Source organism: Lissotriton helveticus, chromosome 4_1 (assembly GCF_964261635.1).
Source record: "Lissotriton helveticus chromosome 4_1, aLisHel1.1, whole genome shotgun sequence".
NCBI lineage: Eukaryota > Metazoa > Chordata > Amphibia > Caudata > Salamandridae > Lissotriton > Lissotriton helveticus.
This window is the reverse complement of record NC_136063.1, coordinates 1091402979-1091424352: the sequence shown is the minus strand read 5'-3', so window position 1 is coordinate 1091424352 and position 21374 is coordinate 1091402979. Positions and strand designations below refer to the sequence as shown.

General features: G+C 45.9%; 1 protein-coding gene and 1 pseudogene across 4 annotated transcripts in view; one reads left to right on the top strand and one right to left on the bottom strand.

The window, feature by feature from the left end:
- TEX10 (testis expressed 10) overlaps window positions 1-21374 on the top strand; it is a 576299-nt gene that overhangs the window by 478923 nt on the left and 76002 nt on the right. For all 3 annotated transcript variants that reach the window (XM_078687684.1, XM_078687682.1, XM_078687685.1), the window contains one exon: window positions 19776-19957. In XM_078687684.1, coding sequence (XP_078543810.1) covers window positions 19776-19957 — 182 coding nt within the window. The remainder of the gene's footprint in view (window positions 1-19775; window positions 19958-21374) is intronic.
- On the bottom strand, window positions 1356-8499 carry LOC144829000 (uncharacterized; annotated as a pseudogene). Its single transcript, XR_013610578.1, has 2 exons — window positions 8368-8499; window positions 1356-2833 (listed from the first exon to the last, which is right to left on the bottom strand). The product of XR_013610578.1 is annotated as an uncharacterized LOC144829000 (transcript).

Sequence of the window (21374 nt, the reverse complement as noted above, 5' to 3'; positions counted from 1 at the left end):
CAGCAGCACTCCACGCACTCAACCCAGGCTGCAACAACAACTGCAAGCTAGCATCACCAGCCGACACCCATGGACCCTTCAGCTGTCACCGCTGCCGGCACACCTGCAGCACCGCCAAGAACACGGATCCAGCACAACCCGCCTACAAGAACACAACCGAACCGAAGACCCTGCAATGCATCCTCCTCAACGTCCGATCCCTCCACAAACACGCCACCGAAATCTGGGACCTACTTGACAGCACCACCCCGGACGTAGCATTCTTCACCGAAACCCGGACCAACACCACCTCGGAACCGGACATCGCCATCGCCATCCCCCAAGGATACAAGATCTCCAGGAAGGACCGCCCGACTCACCCAGGAGGAGGAATCGCCATCGTCCACAAATCCAGCCTCCGCCTGAGCACACTCCCTGACGAGTCCACAGAACTGATGGAACACCTTCACTTCAAGATACTGGCCAGCCCCACCGCCGCCCTCCGAGGAACCCTCATCTACCGACCCCCTGGACCCCGCGGACCCTTCGCCAACTCCATCACGGACATTATCTCCCCGCAGGCCATCGCATCCACCAACTACACCCTGCTGGGAGTGTATTGCTTTGCCCACTTGCGTAATCTGAACTTACGCACACCACTTACTCACATAGAAACTCCAACACTCCACTGGAGGTAAAAATGAGCTTTTATTAATATGGTAGGCAAAGGCAATAAATCACTGAAGCCAATGAATTCTTAAGCACCGAGTGAAAGGCAATAGACAATGAATACACCACACTATATACATAAATATGAAACTGTGAATACAGGTATATAAACAGTTAATGTACAAAGCACCTCACCAGATTCATTTGCAGCACCGGAGACTTCAACATCCCTGGCCAAGCACTGAACACCAAGTCGGGAACCCCGTAGACCGGCAGCTCAGGGAGTAATCACTTCGGGCACCAAAGTTGTCCCGCGAGTGCTTCCACTCCAAGACTGAGTTCCTGAGCTCCACCCCAGAGGCACCGCTTTTTATAGTTTAAATCAATATGTTCGAGAAGCCTCTAGCAGGCACTCTCGCCCATCTATTTGCAGGTGCTGGCCTCATCTCTGCATCAGACCCACCCAGACAGACCTGGCCAGATTCTGTTTTGGGCAGGGCCGAGGCAAAAGACATTCCTTTCCCATTCTCCGGCCTGGAGACTTGCACGGCCATCCTCCCTATGTCCTAGAGATAAGTATGGAATGCAGGAAAACACCCTGAAGGTACAACATAACCTCACGAGGCATCCTCACGAGATGCCTCACACCTGCTTGCACTGGTTTACGTGAAAAACATGTTTATGTTACTGTTGAAATGTAACTCCAGGTCAAGGCAGCACAAAATGGAAGTGCGATGCAACAAAATGGAAGATCAGAGCATTACATGGAATTGAGGTCAATATGTGATTTAGCACGTGTAAAATGGCAAATGCAGTACATTCCACCCCTTGACCTTCGATTCACCCATCATACCCCATTGGTCTAAATACCATGGATCTGGGACGAAAAAGGGAGAAAAGATTAGGAATGCATTGAATGCAACAACATAATGAGATAAAAACACAAATAATGACTATGATAACACCCAAGATATACCGAAGCTGTCCAAAATTAGGCAGCCACCCAAACAACCAATCCCACCATCCTTGGTCAACGTCTTGGGTAACCCCTTTTACTAAATCTTTCAAAGCATTAATATGTGCATGGATAGATGTAGAATGATCAGATAAATTAAAACAACAGAGCCCATCAAAGTCCTCGCAACCGTGGTTATGTTTTAGCAGCAAATAGTCTACTGCTGCTCTATTTTGTAAAACAGCTTTTCTTGTTCCTTGAACATCTAATAATAATTCAGCTAAAGCAGCAGAAGTGTGATTGAGGTTCTTCACAATTAAACAGGCAAGCTTAGCAACTGTTCTGGCATTATAAACGGACAGTCCTGGCACTCCTACAATGGACAGAGCCAAACTTGTATATTCTGTTCTGGATAGCAAATCAATATCATAGTCACAATCCTCAGGTAATTGAAAAGCAGCTCTAGAAGAGCGAATACGTGTAACAGAATGCATGGGAAAAAAGCATAAGACTTAATCGTGATAAGGCACAAGGTCCTCCAGTTATGTTAGCTGGTATATAAGTGTATGAAATATTACCACACGAGAATAACCATCCTTTAGGTAATTTCACATGATTAACATGGCTAGCAGCTAATACGGTGTGATTACAAATCATATAATTGGTAACATTACTACAAAAACTGTCCTGTCGTGACTGACATAATGTTTGTTGATCAGGGGTCAATTGTTTGCTCTTCTCCAGTTTTAATTGGTCACACTTGCCAATCTTGGTAGGGTCACAAGTTAATTGATAGCAAACGTCTCCAGAAGAGATATTGTAGGTTACAATACTTGTCATGTTCCTCCAGAGGCTATCTGTAACCTCCGGGCAAAAGCGTCAGTACTCATAAAGACTCAGATGTGTTTGAACATCACTTTCCTCCACTACCCCATCAAAGTTAGTTTGGTTGAAAATGTGCAGAAGCACCTGTGCAGGGGTAGGGACGGCGACAAGACAGGTGGATATTATATCAGCTGTACTTTGAAGATTTCTCATACAGAAGTGGGAAGTGTTCAGCACATTCCCGGCCAAGTAGGTCCAGATGTTATCAGGTTGCTGCAACAATGCTGTCATCCGACTCGGGCGGTTGATCCCCTTCCGCATCCCCGGGCCCTCCCGGACCCCTCCGGACACGCCCAAACACCGACCACACCGCGCAAGCATCGCAGCGGCAAGCCATACTGTGATCTAGAAACAGAAAACATACTGGTATAATCACTCTCGCAAATAACATTTTTCAGCAGGTACATTTTCCCACTTTTCCTGTCCGGGTTTCATGATGACTAGGATGTTATCCTTGCCTTTAGCGATCAATTCTGCAGGTTCAGGAGGTTTGTTTGGGGACTCCACCCACAATTTCGCCCCTGGGTTCTTGTCAGTAGATCCGAACCCGCCCTTTCCTCGCACAGTTAGAAGGGCTGGGGCGGTCCCCCTCATGACATTTCCTCCATAAACCGGCATGATGACCATTTGGGCAACACGGTCACCGGGTTGCACAATCAGATCATTGTTTCCACTGTTCAATAGGATAACTTTGATCTCCCCCTGGTAATCGGCATCAACCACCCCTCCCAAAACCTGGATGCCTTTAAGGGCAAACCCAGATCGAGGGGCGATTAGCCCGAAATGCTCTGGGGGAATTTGAACTCCAATTCCTGTCTCAATCAAGGTAATGTCTCGGGGTTGCAATCGATAAAGTTTCACGGCATGTAAATCAAGACCGGTGCTTCTGGTGTGGCACGATATGGAGCCAAAGCTCCGGGAGCTGTCTCCCAATACAGAATCGTTTTTGTGGCCACATGGGGCTTAATCTGCAAAGATGGGGTCAACATGTGCATCAAAGGAGTCTCTGCATCAGCAAGAGGTCGGTTGTTTAAAATCTGCAATGCATCAGGCAAGTGATCCCTCCACCCCTTCAATGACCCATCAGACAACTTTTTCAACTGCTCTTTCAGCAAACCATTCATTCTCTCAATCAAACCTGCTGCCTGTGGGTAATAGGGTATGTGATAGATCCATTCAATGTTATGCTGCACACAAAAATCTTGCACCATCTTTCCTTTAAAGTGTGACCCATTGTCACTTTGGACCTGCAATGGAATTCCGTAATACAAGATCAACAAATTCAACGTTTTCAGAGTGTTAGACTGGGTTGCTCTCTTGCATGGAAAGGCGATGAGATAGCCAGAATAGGTATCCACCACCGTGCATGCGTACTGACATCCTCGACTCATTGGCATTGGCCCGATGAAATCAATTTCCATATCTGCCCTGGTAACTTACCTCTGCCTAGCTGGCCTCTCACTACCTGTGGAACTGGTCTGTGCTGAGTATGCTGACAAACAGGACAGTGAATGATTGCAGTCTTAATCAAATCAAGGGGAATATACATCCCTCTACTTTCAGCCCACCTGCTAGTGGCTCGCTCGCCCAAATGTCCACTTTTCTGGTGCGCCCATTTAGCCATGCCCACCAAGTCAGAATCCTGCGTCTCCACCTCCGCTTCATGAATCTTCGTTTCTTGGTCTGCAAAGGAATTGCACCAACGCTCTAGTGAGTCAGTCGGGCAATGAGCATCGACATGATAAACCGTAACTGTACTCTGGGACAACAATTCCCAAATTTCCTGCCACAACTCCTTTCCCCAAACCTCTCTATTGTGAATCATCCAATTGTGAGCATGCCATGTGGGAAGCCAAGTGGCTAACCCATTGGCGGTAGACCATGAATCAGTGTAAATGTGACATGTACCAGGGAGCTCTTGCTTTAATGCCTGGTAAACAGCATACAATTCTGCAAACTGACTACTTCTTCCCTCTCCAGTAGTTGACAACAACTTTTTGGTCACCGGATTATATGACACTGCCTTCCAATGTCTCTTGGTCCCCACATATCTGGCTGAGCCATCTGTAAACCACACATGCTTTTTGTCCTCCGCGGACAACTCTGAAAAAGGCCCACCCCATTTCACCGGGGACTCTCGCACTTTAGGTACATCTTGCAACATTTCTGCATCTGCTACACGAGTCTGTGCCACTTGCTCATGCAGCACGGCGGTACCCTTAGGACCAACTCGCGCTCTGTCTTGTATGTACCACTTCCACTTTATGACACTAGCCTCCTGTGCATGCCCAATTCTGTGTGTCTTGGGTGAGCTCATCACCCATTGCATGATCGGTATCTCAGGTCTCAAAAACACATTGTGCCCTAGGGTCAACTGCTCGGTATCCACCAGAGCCCAATAACATGCCAACAACTGCTTCTCAAAAGGAGTGTACCGCTCTCCAGCATCAGGTAATTTCTTTGTCCAAAACCCCAGGGGCACTTTCTGTCTCCCCTGCTTTTGCCACAGGCTCCAGGTTGCATACTGATCCTGGACAGTTACATTTAAATCAATGCTTCCCTCTCGTATGGGCCATAAATCCAAGGCACGCTGTATAGCCTCCTTCGCTGACTCAAACGACTGTTGCTGTGCCTCACCCCACTCAAACTCATGATTCTTCCGCGTTACCTTGTACAGAGGGGCCAAAATCTGACTCAAATGGGGAATGTATTGTCTCCAAAAACCAAACAATCCAATGAAGCGCTGCGCTTCCTTCCTGTTTTTTGGCACTGCAAACTCTTTGATCTTTTGCCTGACTTGTGGCAGCACTTCCCTGTGTCCCTGATGCCACTGAATGCCTAAAAACTTCACACTCTGAGAGGGTCCCTGCACCTTCTCGGGGTTAATCACCCACCCTTTGCTTTGCAAGTGCTCTACCACTCGGTCTAGTTGAGCCTGCACCTGTTCTTGGGTTTCTCCTTGAATTAACACATCATCAATGTAATGACAAAGTTGTACTCCAGAAATGATTGACACCTCGTCCAAATGCTCTGCCACCAGCCGGTGACAGATCGTGGGGCTATGTAAATACCCCATAGGAAGACATTGAAACGAGTCCTGCCTACCAGCCCATGAGAACGCAAATTGTTCCTGGCACTCAGGGGCAATTGGAATTGTGAAAAAAGCATTGGCAATATCAAGTGCCGCATACCAGGTCCCATTGTGTTTCTGAATTTTCTCAATCAAAGTGATGGTGTCTGGGACCGCGGCTGTCAACGGGGGCGTATGCTTATTAAGCTCGCGGTAATCAACTGTCATGCGCCAGCTTCCGTCAGGCTTGCGCAAGGGCCACACGGGGTTATTCCACGCCGTGGTGATTGGTCTCACCACCCCCGCCTCCACCAAGTCCTGAATGGTTGCGGTAATCTCATCATGTCCCCCTGGAATCCTATACTGCTTTATGTGAACCACTTTTGTTGCTTGGGCCACCTTCACTGGGGGAATCTTCAAGCGTCCCACCCTCACAGCAGCCACCGAGAAGTACTGCTTTGACCCAAACTGATAGCATCCGTCATCTAAGTATAGGGTCATACCTTTCAGAATGTCAATGCCAATAATGTACTCAGGAATAGGCACAATCAAAACAGCTTATGCTCTTTTGGGAAGTCTGCCAATTTTCATTTGAATTACCGTTTGCACTGCTGGTGTTTCCTGTCCTCCCAAACCTGTGATAGTAAAAAATTGTCCTCTAAATTTCCGTGGATTACCATGTATCAATGTGGCCTCTGCTCCAGTGTCTAGCAAAGCCCGCACCTCCTGAACATTTCTATTTTTCCAATAGATTTCAACCCTCACATGTGGTCTATTATCTTTGCGAGCCCATCCCTGCACCGGAGCTTGGCCAATTTCCTAATCTAATTTTCGCCTGCGCAGTTCTGCATCTGCCCGGCGCAGGTCCCGGCGCAGATCTGAATGAAATGTGGGGTAACCCTCGGGGAACAGCTCCTCCTCACCCTGGTCCCCCTCTGAATATGTGCCTTCTCTGACCCAACCTTTCTCTTTTGTCACTCTCACATGAGATTCCCTCTCTCTCTCTCTCTCTCTCTCTCTCTCTTGACCTGCTTTTTCAGGCTTCTCCTCAGGCTCTGATTCCCTGCGACTCACTTTCTTGTTATCTTTTCTATTCACATGCCTACTCCCCTCCTTCCTATCCAGTCCTCGCTTACGGTACATCTCCAACATACTTTTGGTCTCAATACCATCAATCTCACTTCTTGACACCCCATCCTTTAACAGCGCCAAAAACATATCACGTCTGGTCACTCGGTTGTTATCAGTACAGGACTCTGAGCGCGAAGCCCTGTCTGGCTTGGCCCATTCCCCAAGCTCTCCCAGCTCACGGACTGACTCGACTACTTCTCCTATGGTATTGCCAGTTTGATTAATTAGCAAAGTCATTATCACCGCTTTGTATGCAGGGGGCGCCAAACGAATAATTTTGTTCCGCATTGACACAGTCATTAACTGACACATCAAATTATGCGCCTCACCTACAAGAACAGCTAGCTTCATCCCCTCCTCCTTAATTCTTTGTGATGCATCTCTTAGGGCGAACCATGGTTTTTCATTCCCAGGCCAATCTGAATCTGTGGGGTACCTATGGCCACACCCCCGGGCAGCTAAATGCAACAGAGTAGTTTGATCATCACCATGAAAAGTCCGAAAGTATCCCTGCACAGTGGGATCAGTACTGAGAGTACAAAATTTGGCAGCATCCCCCTCATCTAACATGACCCCAGAAGCGCCGTGATCATAGAGGCGCACCATCCAAGCTAATAGCGTCTCACCAGGCTTCTGTCTAAACCTCGCTAAAAGGTCACTTATCTCTTGCTGTGTAAAATCCTCCAAACTATTTAACATGACTCCATCCGGGTTCCCTGGAGCAATCTGAAGTTTACGTCTTAGAATGGGCTGTGCTTCCACTCTCTTAGCATTTTTTCCTTGCTCGTCTCTTCCCTCCACTTGCAAGGGCTGCTCTCCTTCTGAGGAGAATTCTGACGATTCCCAGATGTTGCTGTCCCAAGTTGAAGGGTCAAAATCTAAACCTGCTTTGGCAATCGCTAAATGAACCTTCCGTTTACTCACTCTGCCTCTCCTCTTCCTATATCTGTATTCAGCAACACGAACTGCAGCCCGCTCTGCTATCGTCTGATATGTTTCTAACTTATCTTGTAATAACTTATTCTGACAGGATAGCATCGTAGAAATATTCTTAGCTTCAACAAGTTGTTTTTCTAAACCCAACTGTTCCCGCTGCAGAGATAAACCTTTGTCAAAAACTTGACGGTAGGCATGCAATAAAACCCAACCTCTGCGCCCCACTGTACATAACTCTTTACTTTTCTCCGCAGGAATCTTCTGTAAACAATTTAAAACCTCTTCTGGTGTTCCTTCGCCCAGACAGTCAAACCAGCTCTCACTTAATCCTGAGCTTTTAGAATACTCACGCGCCAGCGCGGAGTAAGGCGTCGCCTCCCATCCAGGAATTTGCATGGAGGCTAAAGGGATTTCACTCGGTGCCAAAGAACCAGAACCACCTTTCGTCTTTTTAAACATGTTCCTCCCCGCGTAATTTACGTATCCTGCCACCGACTACGCCAAAATGTATTGCTTTGCCCACTTGCGTAATCTGAACTTACGCACACCACTTACTCAACACTCCACTGGAGGTAAAAATGAGCTTTTATTAATATGGTAGGCAAAGGCAATAAATCACTGAAGCCAATGAATTCTTAAGCACAGAGTGAAAGGCAATAGACAATGAATACACCACACTATATACATAAATATGAAACTGTGAATACAGGTATATAAACAGTTAATGTACAAAGCACCTCACCAGATTCATTTGCAGCACCGGAGACTTCAACATCCCTGGCCAAGCACTGAACACCAAGTCGGGAACCCCGTAGACCGGCAGCTCAGGGAGTAATCTCTTCGGGCACCAAAGTTGTCCCGCGAGTGCGTCCACTCCAAGACTGAGTTCCTGAGCTCCACCCCACAGGCACCGCTTTTTATAGTTTAAATCAATATGTTCGAGAAGCCTCTAGCAGGCGCTCTCGCCCATCTATTTGCAGGTGCTGGCCTCATCTCTACATCAGACCCACCCCGACCTGGCCAGATTCTGTTTTGGGCAGGGCCGAGGCAAAAGACATTCCTTTCCCATTCTCCGGCCTTGGAGACTTGCACGGCCATCCTCCCTATGTTCTAGAGATAAGTATGGAATGCAGGAAAACACTCTGAAGGTACAACATAACCTCACGAGTCATCCTCACGAGATGCCTCGCACCTGCTTGCACTGGTTTACGTGAAAAACATGTTTATGTTACTGTTGAAATGTAACTCCAGGTCAAGGCAGCACAAAATGGAAGTGCGATGCAACAAAATGGAAGATCAGAGCATTACATGGAATCGAGGTCAATATGTGATTTAGCACGTGTAAAATGGCAAATGCAGTACATGGGAGACCTCAACTTCCACCTCGACAATCAACTGGACCCCAACACCACATGCCTCCTGGACAACCTCCACAACATTGGACTCCGCCAGATCGTGACCGAGCCCACGCACTCAGCAGGACACACCCTCGACCCCCTCTTCACTACAGGAAACTCCATCACCTTCAGCCACTCTACCGAACTCCCATGGACCGACCATCGTTGCATCCACTTCACCTTCAGAACACCCACCATCCACAGACACCAGCACCTGCTTCCACAAAGAAACTGGACCAAAATCACCGACGACCAGCTCACCTCCTCACTCAACAACTCCACCCCAACCATCGCGGAAAACGACGACCCCAACACCGCAGCCCGAACCCTGCATAGATGGATCTCGGACAGCACCAACACCATAGCCCCCCTCAAGAAAAACAACAATACCCGAGCCAAGAAAGCCAGATGGTTTACCACCGAACTTCGAGAATCCAGGCGCACATGCCGCCGCCTCGAAAAGGCCTGGAGAAACACCAAATCCACAGAAGCCCACAACAACTTCAGAGCCGCCACCAACGCCCACCATCAACTCATCAGAGAAACGAGGAAAAAAGCGATTGAAGACCGAATCTCCACCCACACACACAACAGCAAGGAACTCTTCAGCATCATCAAGGAGTTCGCCCAACCCACCAGCGAGTCTACCGACATCCCTCCCTCCCTCACAAGACCTCTGCGACAAACTCAGCACCTTTTTCCACCACGAAATCAAGAGCATCTACGACAACTTTGACGAAGACAACCAACACACTGAACCCTCACCAACCACCCCCGACACCCGGAAACCAGCGATTGATGACTGGACAGCCCTCACCACCGAAGACACACTGAAGACAATGAAGTCAATCCACTCAGGGGCCCCCACGGACCCCTGCCCCCACCACATCTTCAACAGAGCCGCCGACACCATCGCACCCATGCTCCGCCACACCATCAACCGCTCCCTGGCGACTGCCTCGTTCCCCGACGACTGGAAACACGCCGAGGTGAACCCCCTCCTAAAGAAACCCTCAGCGGACCCCCGACCTCAAAAACTACAGACCCATCTCCCTGCTCCCGTTCCCAGCGAAAGTCATCGAGAAAGCCATCAACAGCCAACTTGCCACATTCATTGAAGAACACAACATCCTCGACTCCTCCCAATCCGGCTTCAGAAAAAACCACAGTACGGAAACCACCCAGACGACATCCGCACCCTACTGGACAAAGGAGAAACAGTAGCCCTCATCCTCCTCGACCTATCAGCGGCGTTCGACACAGTCTCCCACCGCACCCTAATACGCAGACTCTATGACGCAGGAATCCAGGACAAGGCCCTCGACTGGATCTGCTCCTTCCTCTCCGGCAGGATGCAGCGGGTCAGACTCCCCCCCCCCCCCCCATTCCTCTCGGACCCCACACCTACCACCTGCGGAGTCCCCCAGGGCTCCTCCCTCAGCCCGACGCTCTTCAACGTCTGCATGGCTCCACTTGCCCCCATCGTCAGAACCTACGGACTCAACATCGTGTCATACGCAGACGACACCCAGCTCATCCTCTCCCTATCCAACGAGCCCAACACCGCCAGATGCAACTTTCGAGAAGGCATGGAAGCCGTCGCCAAATGGATAAAAAACAGCTGCCTACAACTAAACACCAACAAAACAGAAGTACTCATCATGGGCCCAAACCCCGACGCCTGGAGCGACACCTGGTGGCCCACCGCCCTCGGAAACCCGCCAACCCCCACAGACCACGCACGCAACCTGGGAATCATCCTGGACTCCGAGCTCAAAATGGACCGCCAGATCAACTCTGTCTCATCTTCCTGCTTCCACACCCTCCGCCTCCTTCGTAAGACCTTTAAATGGATCCCCCTCGAACACCGAAAGACAGTCACTCACGCCCTGGTCACCAGCAGACTCGACTACGGCAACGCACTCTACGCCGAAATAAACAAAAACCTCATCCGCAAGCTACAGAACATCCAGAACGCCGCCGCAAGACTGGTCCTCAAACTGCCAAAACACTGCCACATCTCCCAGCACCTGCGCACACTCCACTGGCTCCCCGTCGAGGCGAGAATCACCTTTAAGATGCTCACACAGGCCCTCCACGGCACCGGACCAGCATACCTGAACAGCCGACTCAAATTCCACGCACCCCAAAGGACCCTACGATCAGCCCAGCTCTCCTACGCCGTGGTCCCCCGCACCAGAAAGACCAGATCAGGAGGCCGCTCCTTCTCCTTCCTCGCTGCCAAAGCATGGAACGCCCTTCCGCTCCACCTCAGACAGACAACATCGCTCCCCATCTTCGCAAGAAACCTCAAAACCTGGCTCTTCGACAGACGCCCTCCTTGATGGAATGGAACCTGCACCCCCCCACCCCTAGCGCCTTGAGACCCTTACGGGTGAGTAGTCGCGCTTTAACAAACCCCTGATTGATTGATTGATACGTACTAGAATTTTGAACCCTAGAATTGAGAAAAAATATAGGCCTGCACCTGCAGATCCAACCTACATTAAATGACAACTACCATTAGATTCACTAGTTATGTCAAATGCTAGGAAGAGAGCAAACTCACAAACGTCCGGCGAGGCACCCCCACCGGACAAAGAATCCAAGGTCATAGATGCCTCAGGCAAAAGAATAGCTGCGCAAGCTACCAACATATGGCGTATAGCTAATACACAAGCCCTCCTTTCCCGATATGATAGGGCTCATTATGATCAGTTAGAGAAACTGCTAGAACATCTACCTGACCAATATAAAACACCGACAAATGATCTTATACAAGAAGGCAAGCTTATTTCTAATGCCTCAATCAAGTGCGCACTAGATGTAGCAGATACTGCATCTAGAGCTGTAAATACTAGTGTCGCACTTCGAAGACATGCGTGGCTATGCATTTCAGGGTTTAAACAGGAAGTACAAACCACCATTTTAAATCAACCATTTAATCAAAACCAATTATTTGGACCAGAAGTAGACACAGCACTTGAAAAAATGAAGAAAGATACAGACACTGCCAAATCTATGGGAGCTTTACAGTCCACACAAACTAGAGGTTCCGTTCGTCGCTCCTTCTATAGAGGGGGCTCCAAACAAACTGGTGCAGACAATACAACGTCCTTCAAATCCAACACACAAACATCCTCTAACAAGGGATATTTAAGAGGAGAATATAGAGGGAATAACAACAAAGTAAGAGGTTGGGGTAAGCACAGTAATCAAACCATTTCCGCCACAAAACAGTGACTTCCCTCTGCTCCCCCAACAGCATTCCACTCCTGTGGGGGGTAGATTAACGCAATTCCTGCCTGTCTGGAAGTCCATCACAACAGACAAGTGGGTAAGACAGATTATCCAGTATGGCTACTGCCTAGAACTTACAGCAACCCCTCCACACATACCGCCCAGACAACGTCCAATGTCTACAGAACACCTTACTCTGCTCAAACAAGAAGTTCTGTCACTTCTACAAAAAGACGCAATACAAATAGTTCCTTTACAAGAACAAGGAACAGGGGTTTACTCGCTGTATTTTCTAATTCCCAAGAAGGACGGGACACTAAGACCAATTCTCGACTTCAGGCCCCTCAATCATTACATACAATCAGATCATTTTCATATGATCACTTTACAACAAGTGCTCCCATTGCTGCAACAAGGCGATTTCCTCACAACACTAGACCTGAAGGACGCCTACTTTCACATTTCTATACATCCTGCTCACAGAAAGTATCTAAGGTTTGTACTGGAAGGACAACATTATCAGTTCAAAGTCCTTCCATTTGGAGTGACAACGGCACCACGAGTATTCACAAAGTGCCTAGCAGTAGTAGCAGCACATCTCAGCAGACAACAAATACATGTCTTCCCTTATCTAGACGATTGGCTCATAAAAGCCAAGTCATCCAATCCGTGTGTTCCAACACACATAGCAGACAATTCAAACATTGCACGACTTAGCGTTCACAATCAACTACACCAAGTCGCCCCTGCAGCCCTCTCACATACATCAGTATCTAGGGGCTACAATAAACACGTCTACGGCTCTAGCGTATTCCAGTCCAGCAAGGATACAGAGCATTCAAGCCTTAGTCACAGCCTTTCAACAGCAACAATCTCTGCAAGCCAGAGTGTTCATGAGACTAATAGGCATGATGGCATCTTGCATCTTCATAGTACCATATGCAAGACTACAGATGCGTCCGTTACAGGAATGTCTTGCACAACAGTGGAACCAGGCTCAAGGTCAACTAACAGACCTGATGTTTGTAGACAGCCGCACACATCGCTCTCTGCAGTGGTGGAACACCAAAAACTTGACAAAAGGGCGGCCGTTCCTCGAACCTGTTCCACAACTAGTGCTCACAGCAGACGCACCCCTCACAGGATGGGGAGCCCGTCTCCTACATCATACAACTAATGGACAATGGAACAGTCAACAAAAATTGTTCCATATCAACCATCTAGAGCTGCTAGCAATATTCTTAGCACTCAAAACTTTCCAAGTACTAGTACAGAACAAAGCTGTCTAGATCCGGACTGACAACATGACAGCCATGTGTTATATACAAAAACAGGGGGGGGGCACACTCTCTACAACTGTCCCAGCTTGCACAGAACATTTGGAGATGGGCCATTCCACAGAACATATATCTGTTGGCAGAGCACCTTCCAGGAGTTCACAATCCGATAGCAGATCTGTTGAGTCGGCAGACACAACAAATTCACGAATGGGAACTACATCCGCAGGTTCTTCAACCATTCTTTCACAATTGGGGTCATCCAGACATAGATCTGTTCGCCACACACAAAAACGCAAAATGCCCAACCTTTGCTGCCAGGTTTCCACACCCGCTGTCCAAGGGCAATGCGATATCGATGAACTGGTCAGGCAGATTTGCATACGCTTTTCCGCCACTACCACTGATACCATTAGCAGTTCGCAAGCTCGGACAACAGTCTCTCAAACTAATCCTAGTAGCTCCCACATGGGCACGTCAACCGTGGTTCACCACACTGCTAGAACTATCTCTAGTTCCACACCAAAAGCTACGACTGACTCCATCCCTGCTAATGCAGAACCATGGAGACATCCAACATCCAGACACAAATCAACTGAATTTGGCGATTAGTCTACTGAAGTCTTAGAGTGTGGTTATCTTAACCTACCACCAGACTATATGAACATTATTAAAGAGGCCAGGAGACCTACCACCAGAGCTTGTTATACTGCTAAATGGAAAAGATTTGCCATTTATTGCAACAATAACCAAATTGATCCCCTGGATGCTTCCATCCAGAATATCATTTGTTACCTTTTACATTTACAAAGGTGTAACTTGGCATATTCATCCATACACCTACACCTTGCAGCAATTGCAGCATATTTACAAAAAAGACAACATCTGTCTCTTTTCAGAGTGCCTAATATTAAAGCATTTATGGAAGGATTAAAAAGATTTATCTCTCCCAGGGTCCACCTTCTCCAATATGGAACCTAAGCGTTGTTCTTACAAGACTCATGGGACCCCCTTTTGAGCCTTTACATAAGTGTGAACTGCAATTCCTCATGTGGAAAACAGCTTTCCTTATTGCCATTGCCTCTCTTAGAAGAGTAAGTGAAATACAAGCATTTACAATACAAGAACCATTTTTACAACTACATCATAACAAAGTGGTTTTAAGAACTAATCCAAAATTCCTTCCTAAAGTCATAACTTCTTTTCATTTCAACCAATCTGTAGAGTTACCTGTGTTTTTTTCAAAACCCAGACTCTGTGGCAGAAAGGGCTCTACAAACATTCGATGTTAAAAGAGCTCTTCTCTACTATATAGATAGGACTAAGTCTTTTAGGAAAACAAAACAACTGTTTGTGTCTTTCTCTCCACCTCATAAAGGCAACCCCATCTCTAAAGGTGGGATTGCAAGGTGGATTGTAAAATGTATACAAATATGTTATCAAAAAGCAAAATGTACATTAACAGTTCCTACTAGAGCGCACTCAACACGCCAACTAGGAGCCTCTATGGCTTTCTTAGGAAACATTCCCCTAGAGGACATATGCAAAGCAGCAACATGGTCTACAACACACACCTTCACTAAACACTACTTTGTTGATGCGCAAGCCAAGCAGCAAGTCGCAGTAGGCCAAGCTGTCCTTAAAACACTATTTCAGTATGCTGCAACGGATACAAGCGACCACCGCTAGGGAAGACACGGCTGCACAATCGTTGCTAAGTGTACAATCTGCAGCTCATATGCCTCGAACGGAATATGCTACTTACCAGTATGCATCTGTTCTTGGCATGTAGAGCTGCAGAGTTGTACACGCCCTCCCGCCTCCCCGGGAACTGTATCTGTTCCAGTTTTATCTTACTTAGATGCACACGCATGGACATCTTTTTTCTTTACTTCTACTAACTCCATCATTTCCCATCATCGTGAAAAACAATCTAAGGTTGGAGCCGATGCCCATGCGCTCTATCGTCCAAGGGAGGAGTCACCTATCATGTGACTACAAAGACTTCTTCCAAGACGACAACAACATGCAATCATCCGAGCCCAACACCAGGTGGCGATCTAATGCTAAGTGTACAACTCTGCAGCTCTACATGCCAAGAACAGATGCATACTTGTAAGTAGCATTTTCCTTTCCTACCCAATTCCCCGTGCCAGTTATATTTAAAAGATGTTATACACAAACCGCCCATTCTGTCCAGGGGAACAGGCAACCTTTTAATGGCCAAAAACTAAATTGGCCGTAATTCGCTATCAGAACATGCCGCACACACCAGGGCATGTTCTACCTTTCACATACACTGCACCCGGCCCCCAGGGGTACCTTGGGGGGGCCTACTTTAGGGGTGGCTGACATGTAAGAAAAGGGAAGGTGAGGGACTGGCAAGCGGGTGCACTAGCCAAGTCGACATGGCAGTTACAAACTTCACGCAGGCTCCGCAATGGCGGGTCTAAATGACCTTTTCAGGGCTACTCACATGGATGGCACAATTAGTGCTGCAGGCCCACTAGTAGCATTTGATTCACAGGCCCTGGCACACTCCGTGTACTTTAGTAGGGACTAACAAGTAAATCAAACATCCAGTCATGGAAACACCAGTCCATAACACAAGTTACCACAGAAGCACCTGCACTTTACCACTGATCAGCGGTGAGAAAAGTGCGCAGACACACTATGCCAGCAAAAACAGAGTCAAAACCGGGAGGTCAGAAAGCAAAAACTCACGGGAAACACGCTAAAAGATGCCAAGTCTAACACACCTTCACCAAAAGATGCATCTTTAGATTCTGAGCTCAGGTATACTAAACTTAATTTTTCTGCCTGGTTCCCAGGGCCAATTATGTTTATAAGATGTTATAAACAAACTCCCCGTTTTGTCTTATGGGAACAGGTAGCCTTGCTATAGTTAAAAAACTAAAATAGCAGTAATTCACTATTTGGACATGCCGCTCATACTGGGGCATGTCCTACCTTTCACATACACTGCACCCTGCCCACAGGGGTACCTTGGGCCTACCTTAGGGGTGACTGAGATGTCAGAAAAGGAAAGGTTAGGGCCTGGCAAGTGGGTACACTTGCAAAGTCGACATGGCAGAACCAGACTGCACACAGGTTCTGCATTGGTAGGCCAGAGTTACATTTGCAGGCTGCTTGGGTGGGTGGCACAATTCAGTGCTGCAGCCCACTAACAGCATTCGATTTACAAGCCCTGGCGGTGCACTTTACTAGGGACTGACAAGTAAATCAAATATGCCAATCATGGAAACGCCAATCCATAACACAATTTACCCAGAGAGCATATGCACTTTAGCACTGATCAGCAGTGATACCGTGCCCAGAGTCCTAAAACCAACAACAGCAGGTCAGGAAAAAATAGGAGGAAGAAGCAAAACTTTTAGGGATAACCCTGCAAAAAGGGTTATTTCCAACAATAACTCAATGAGACGCCCCTTATTCCAAGTTACACGCATTTCCTGCGTACAAAAATGTATTTCTCCCAGAAACCATGACAAAAGCTCTCCTTTGCACAATACCAGAATGGGCCACACCGAGTTCAATAAGGAACGAGCCGCATAAAGTAATCAATGGACTCGCACATAAGATGTTCCATAGTCCAACATTTTAATATGGTCTTTATATTTATAAATGTAACCAGTATGTTTTGCGTGTTTTTGAGTGTTTCTTGCTATTATTGCAGGAATCACTATTTGCTGTATGCAGTAGCTGTTATAAACTATGCAAATAAACTTTATCTTACCCAATGGGAACTCCTCAAACAGGTCAAAACCTAGGACTGTTTGGGAATTTAAGATAGATTATCACCTCCACTGGGAGCGCAAGTTGATAAGTCAAACATTATACTGTCCCAACAGGCTGGAGCAATACAAAGATTCCTGAATAGCTGTGGAAATCCTCTAATTAAGCCGGCACTAACCGTATATAAAGCAAAAGCTGTGGCAGCTTGTTCTTATGGTGCTGAAATTTGGGGACACCTAAATTTACAGGCCCGGCAAAAATTGGATAACACCTCCTTGAGATGCTTATTACCTCTAGGCCCCAGAACGTCGATGGCGACTCTCAGAGAGGAGTTTGGGATGACATCTCTGGTGGACTTCATTGCTTTCTGTCCCATAAGTTATAGGACTCGAAACTGGACTACCCCAGCTTTTGTGGTTTATTGGAAGACCTTGCAGGACCTTAGGCGATGTCGGTACTGCTGTAACTTATGTTGGTTCAAGCACATTGAGAATGCCTTGAAGTCCATAAACTGTGCAGATCTTTGGCTCAAACCAGACATGATGAATCAAACAACATTACAAATCGAAAAGACTTATTGGACCTATATGTGGCAAAAGTATGAGACCAAGAAAAATACCCTTATGACAATGTACTTGTCATTGAAGCCAGAACCTCCGTGAGTGCCATTTCTCTACCTAATATTTCCTCCTGAGAATGGGCTCTGTACCTTAAGTTCAGATTTGAAACCCTACAGGTTTTGTCCTTCACCAAGTTATGGTCCACAACATCTGGTCCAAGAGCAGGCGTGCAGTTTTAGGTGAAAATGAACCCGTGCACTTAATGCTCCTTTGTGAAGCATCGTTGAGACTAAAGGTTCTATCTTAGTCTTCTATTGAGAAACTGCAAGGCCACGTTAATTTTTGCTACAGAGCAGAACTGACGGAAATTTATCGGGCTGTTGCATCTCGTGTATATGCTGCATGAAAGGTTACAAAACCTAATCATACAGCAAGAGTTGCGTGTTCGAATGCAGCAAATAGGGATGTCAACATCTTCCTTGGATGTTGGCAGCTTTAACAAACGGACTAGCCTATTCAATATAATCTACAGCTGTGCGTTGATTAGCCAGCTGGAATATAATCGGACGTATGAGCCATGAATCTGTGGCATTCTTAACAGGCAAAAGCATATAGTCAACCAAAGTGTTTTTTCAGAATTAGATGGGGTTGGTTATTCTGTCTCCTGGAGCCGAAAGCCTACATTCACATGCCAAGCTGCATTCATTACTGTGCACAAACCATCTTATATCGGACCCATGCCCACAAATGGGGGACTTTTTGTTACACATTTAGATTGTATCACTTGCCCATGTCCTTCTTTAGGTCACTTTGGCAACGTGATCAGCATTTACATCCAGGGCGGGTTTTGGTGAGTCATCTAACTTGTGGCATATTATTCTCTTCTGTAAAAGATCGATGTTCACCACATCCCTTTTCTATCCACTGCTGATTTTTAATTTGCATTTGTGCTTCTTTTTAACATCCACAGGTATTGAGGCTGCAGGGTGACTTTGTTTTGGATCAACTATTGCTCTCAAATTGCTTCTCTGCAATATTTATCTTAATAGTATGAGTGCATAGTCATAGGAATGGCTTTCTGGCCACCCTGGTTTCAGTCTGCAGCTCTCTATCTTTCATTAATCTTATTACTTTAACCTCTTTGCTCTATAAGAAACCAGTTGATTCGCACTTATAGCTTATAACTGCATGGGTATTGTTAGAAGATGTAGTTTGTATATACGTCATGATTAATTCATGTTTTAATATGTTTTAACTGTTTTATCTGCCTGGATATTACGAATAGGTTGTTTCACTGTTGTGGCATAATACCATAAATAAACAACAAGGCTTAACCATCCTATGGCACCCCAGTAGAGCACCTTTGGCCAAACGTTGCTTCTGCCTGTATGGCTTGGCTTTGATTTAAAGCACATTTACAAGTGGCCTGTGAAGGTCCGTCCCACACCATTATTCAACCAGAGGCAGCCTCAGACTTTCGCCAGAGGAAGGAGGAGTCCCATGACTAAGAGGAGTAAATCAGCTCTTGCAGTGGTTCGAACTGGGCATGCTTAACTATCCATGCTTGTGATTTTTTGTGTATAAAATGTACTCTAGGCCTACTCCCTTACCACTCTTTTTACCATATCCTCGAAGCAAGTGAACCTTGTACTTAATTAAATATACCTATGCTAACATTTTGCATTCGCCTTTAATGAGTTATTACTTATAACGTGTTGGAAGTATTTTACAGAGGCTCTACAAAAATGTAGAAATCTTTGACATACAATGGTTAAAATGCGTTTGCTTGGAATGATGAATCGGCATGCAAATTTTCCATGTGATATTGACCATCTTTGCATTTCTTTATGGTGGAATTTCTTTTGTTATTGCTAATTAGCATTCGTATAACACACTGTAACAGATCACCTTGTCTCCTAGGCTGACTTTCGTGTAATACCGGATAGCATGGCTGCATCCATTTTACGTGCTACATCTAGACTGGTTGATCAATCTTGTTTGCCTAGTGACAATCTTCAGAAGTTTCTAGCTTCCTGCGCCTGTAGCCTTCTTTTTTATGTGGTTACTTTGGAGAATGAAAATGGTAAACTTGCAGAAAAAAGGTAATGTAACTTTCACTTTTCTGTCCAAAGTTCAACATTTTTTATGCACGATTAGTATATTTTTAAAGTAGCTCATCCTTTTTTAGAATACATGAAGAAGGAGCTTTATCTGCATTGAGTTGAAATGTGCTGTGACACAATTGGAAAGGGTTTATTTGCCTACAAACCTTTGACATGTTTACATGCGTGCAATCAAATATTAACGTTGAAAAAAACAAAGCAAAACTTAAGTGTTTGTTTCAGGGCTGTCTCAAGGTCTGTTGGTTCTGTAGGTAATTTATTTTTTACAGCCCTCCTTTCTTTTCCGCGGCAAAGCTTGAACTTCTCCCCCTCAGTCTTCGTTACACTCCACTTTGAGCAGGCTTGTTGCAGGAGATGGTTGAATAAATCACTGAATTAATGAAACTTTATACAAGAAGCTATCATTAAGTACTTACTCCGGATTATTGCATTTACTGAACCTTTCTTCTTTTACAATCAAATCTCAGTAAATCGAATAAAATAAAATTTACACTAAGGAGATTAACACCTTAATTCTCAAAATCAGCATTTTAGATACATTGTTCCCTTCTGCACCAAGACTCAAAGGATTTCCTTTCTCATCAAAACCATACAGAACGCATTCTCATTACAAATTTTTTTCTTTTAATCTTTTCAACATTGGTCTTCTGAACACCACTGATTACAGGTTTCAAACTGAATGCATTAGAGATAGCAGCTTTCCAAATAATGGATGGCATTCTACTTAAAACAGACTTTATGCACTCATGTCTCTTGGTGCTGCTGGTTCCGTCTGCAGCATTAACACCATTGATCGCAAAACACACTATCATACCCCTGAGGGTGAGGTAAGGGGGCAATATACTCAACTGGTTTGCATCTTTTCTGTCATCAAGACCACAATTAGTAAAACATTGTTTCAAATCACAGGCCTGTCTTTTAAAATGTGGAGTCCGTCAGCGTTCTAGCCTCTCTTTCTGTTTTAAATCTCTACATTAGACCACTTTACCTGATGCGAGTAGTTCAAAAAAAAAAAAATCTTTATTCGATTGTAGATTTTACAATCATAAAAGTGCAATTTTATAAACACTCAATAAAAATATCATTTAAAAACAATTCATTACAGTTGGCAAATAGAGACACAGTTTACAGTACAATATATTAAGCAGTACGAGCATGGGCAACATATGATTAAAAATATAAATAACTGTAGTGTTAAAAACGCCTAAAAAAGGTACAATGTAATTAGCCATCCATGCTTTTTCTAAACCTGATGCTAATTAAGAGGGATCCACATACACTACTATGCTGACCATACACAAATGTATATCAGAATACCTTACCCGGGAGACTTTTCCATCCTGAAATCATTATTAAATACTAATATGGAGAGGAGTTCTTTCTCCCTGAAAGTAAA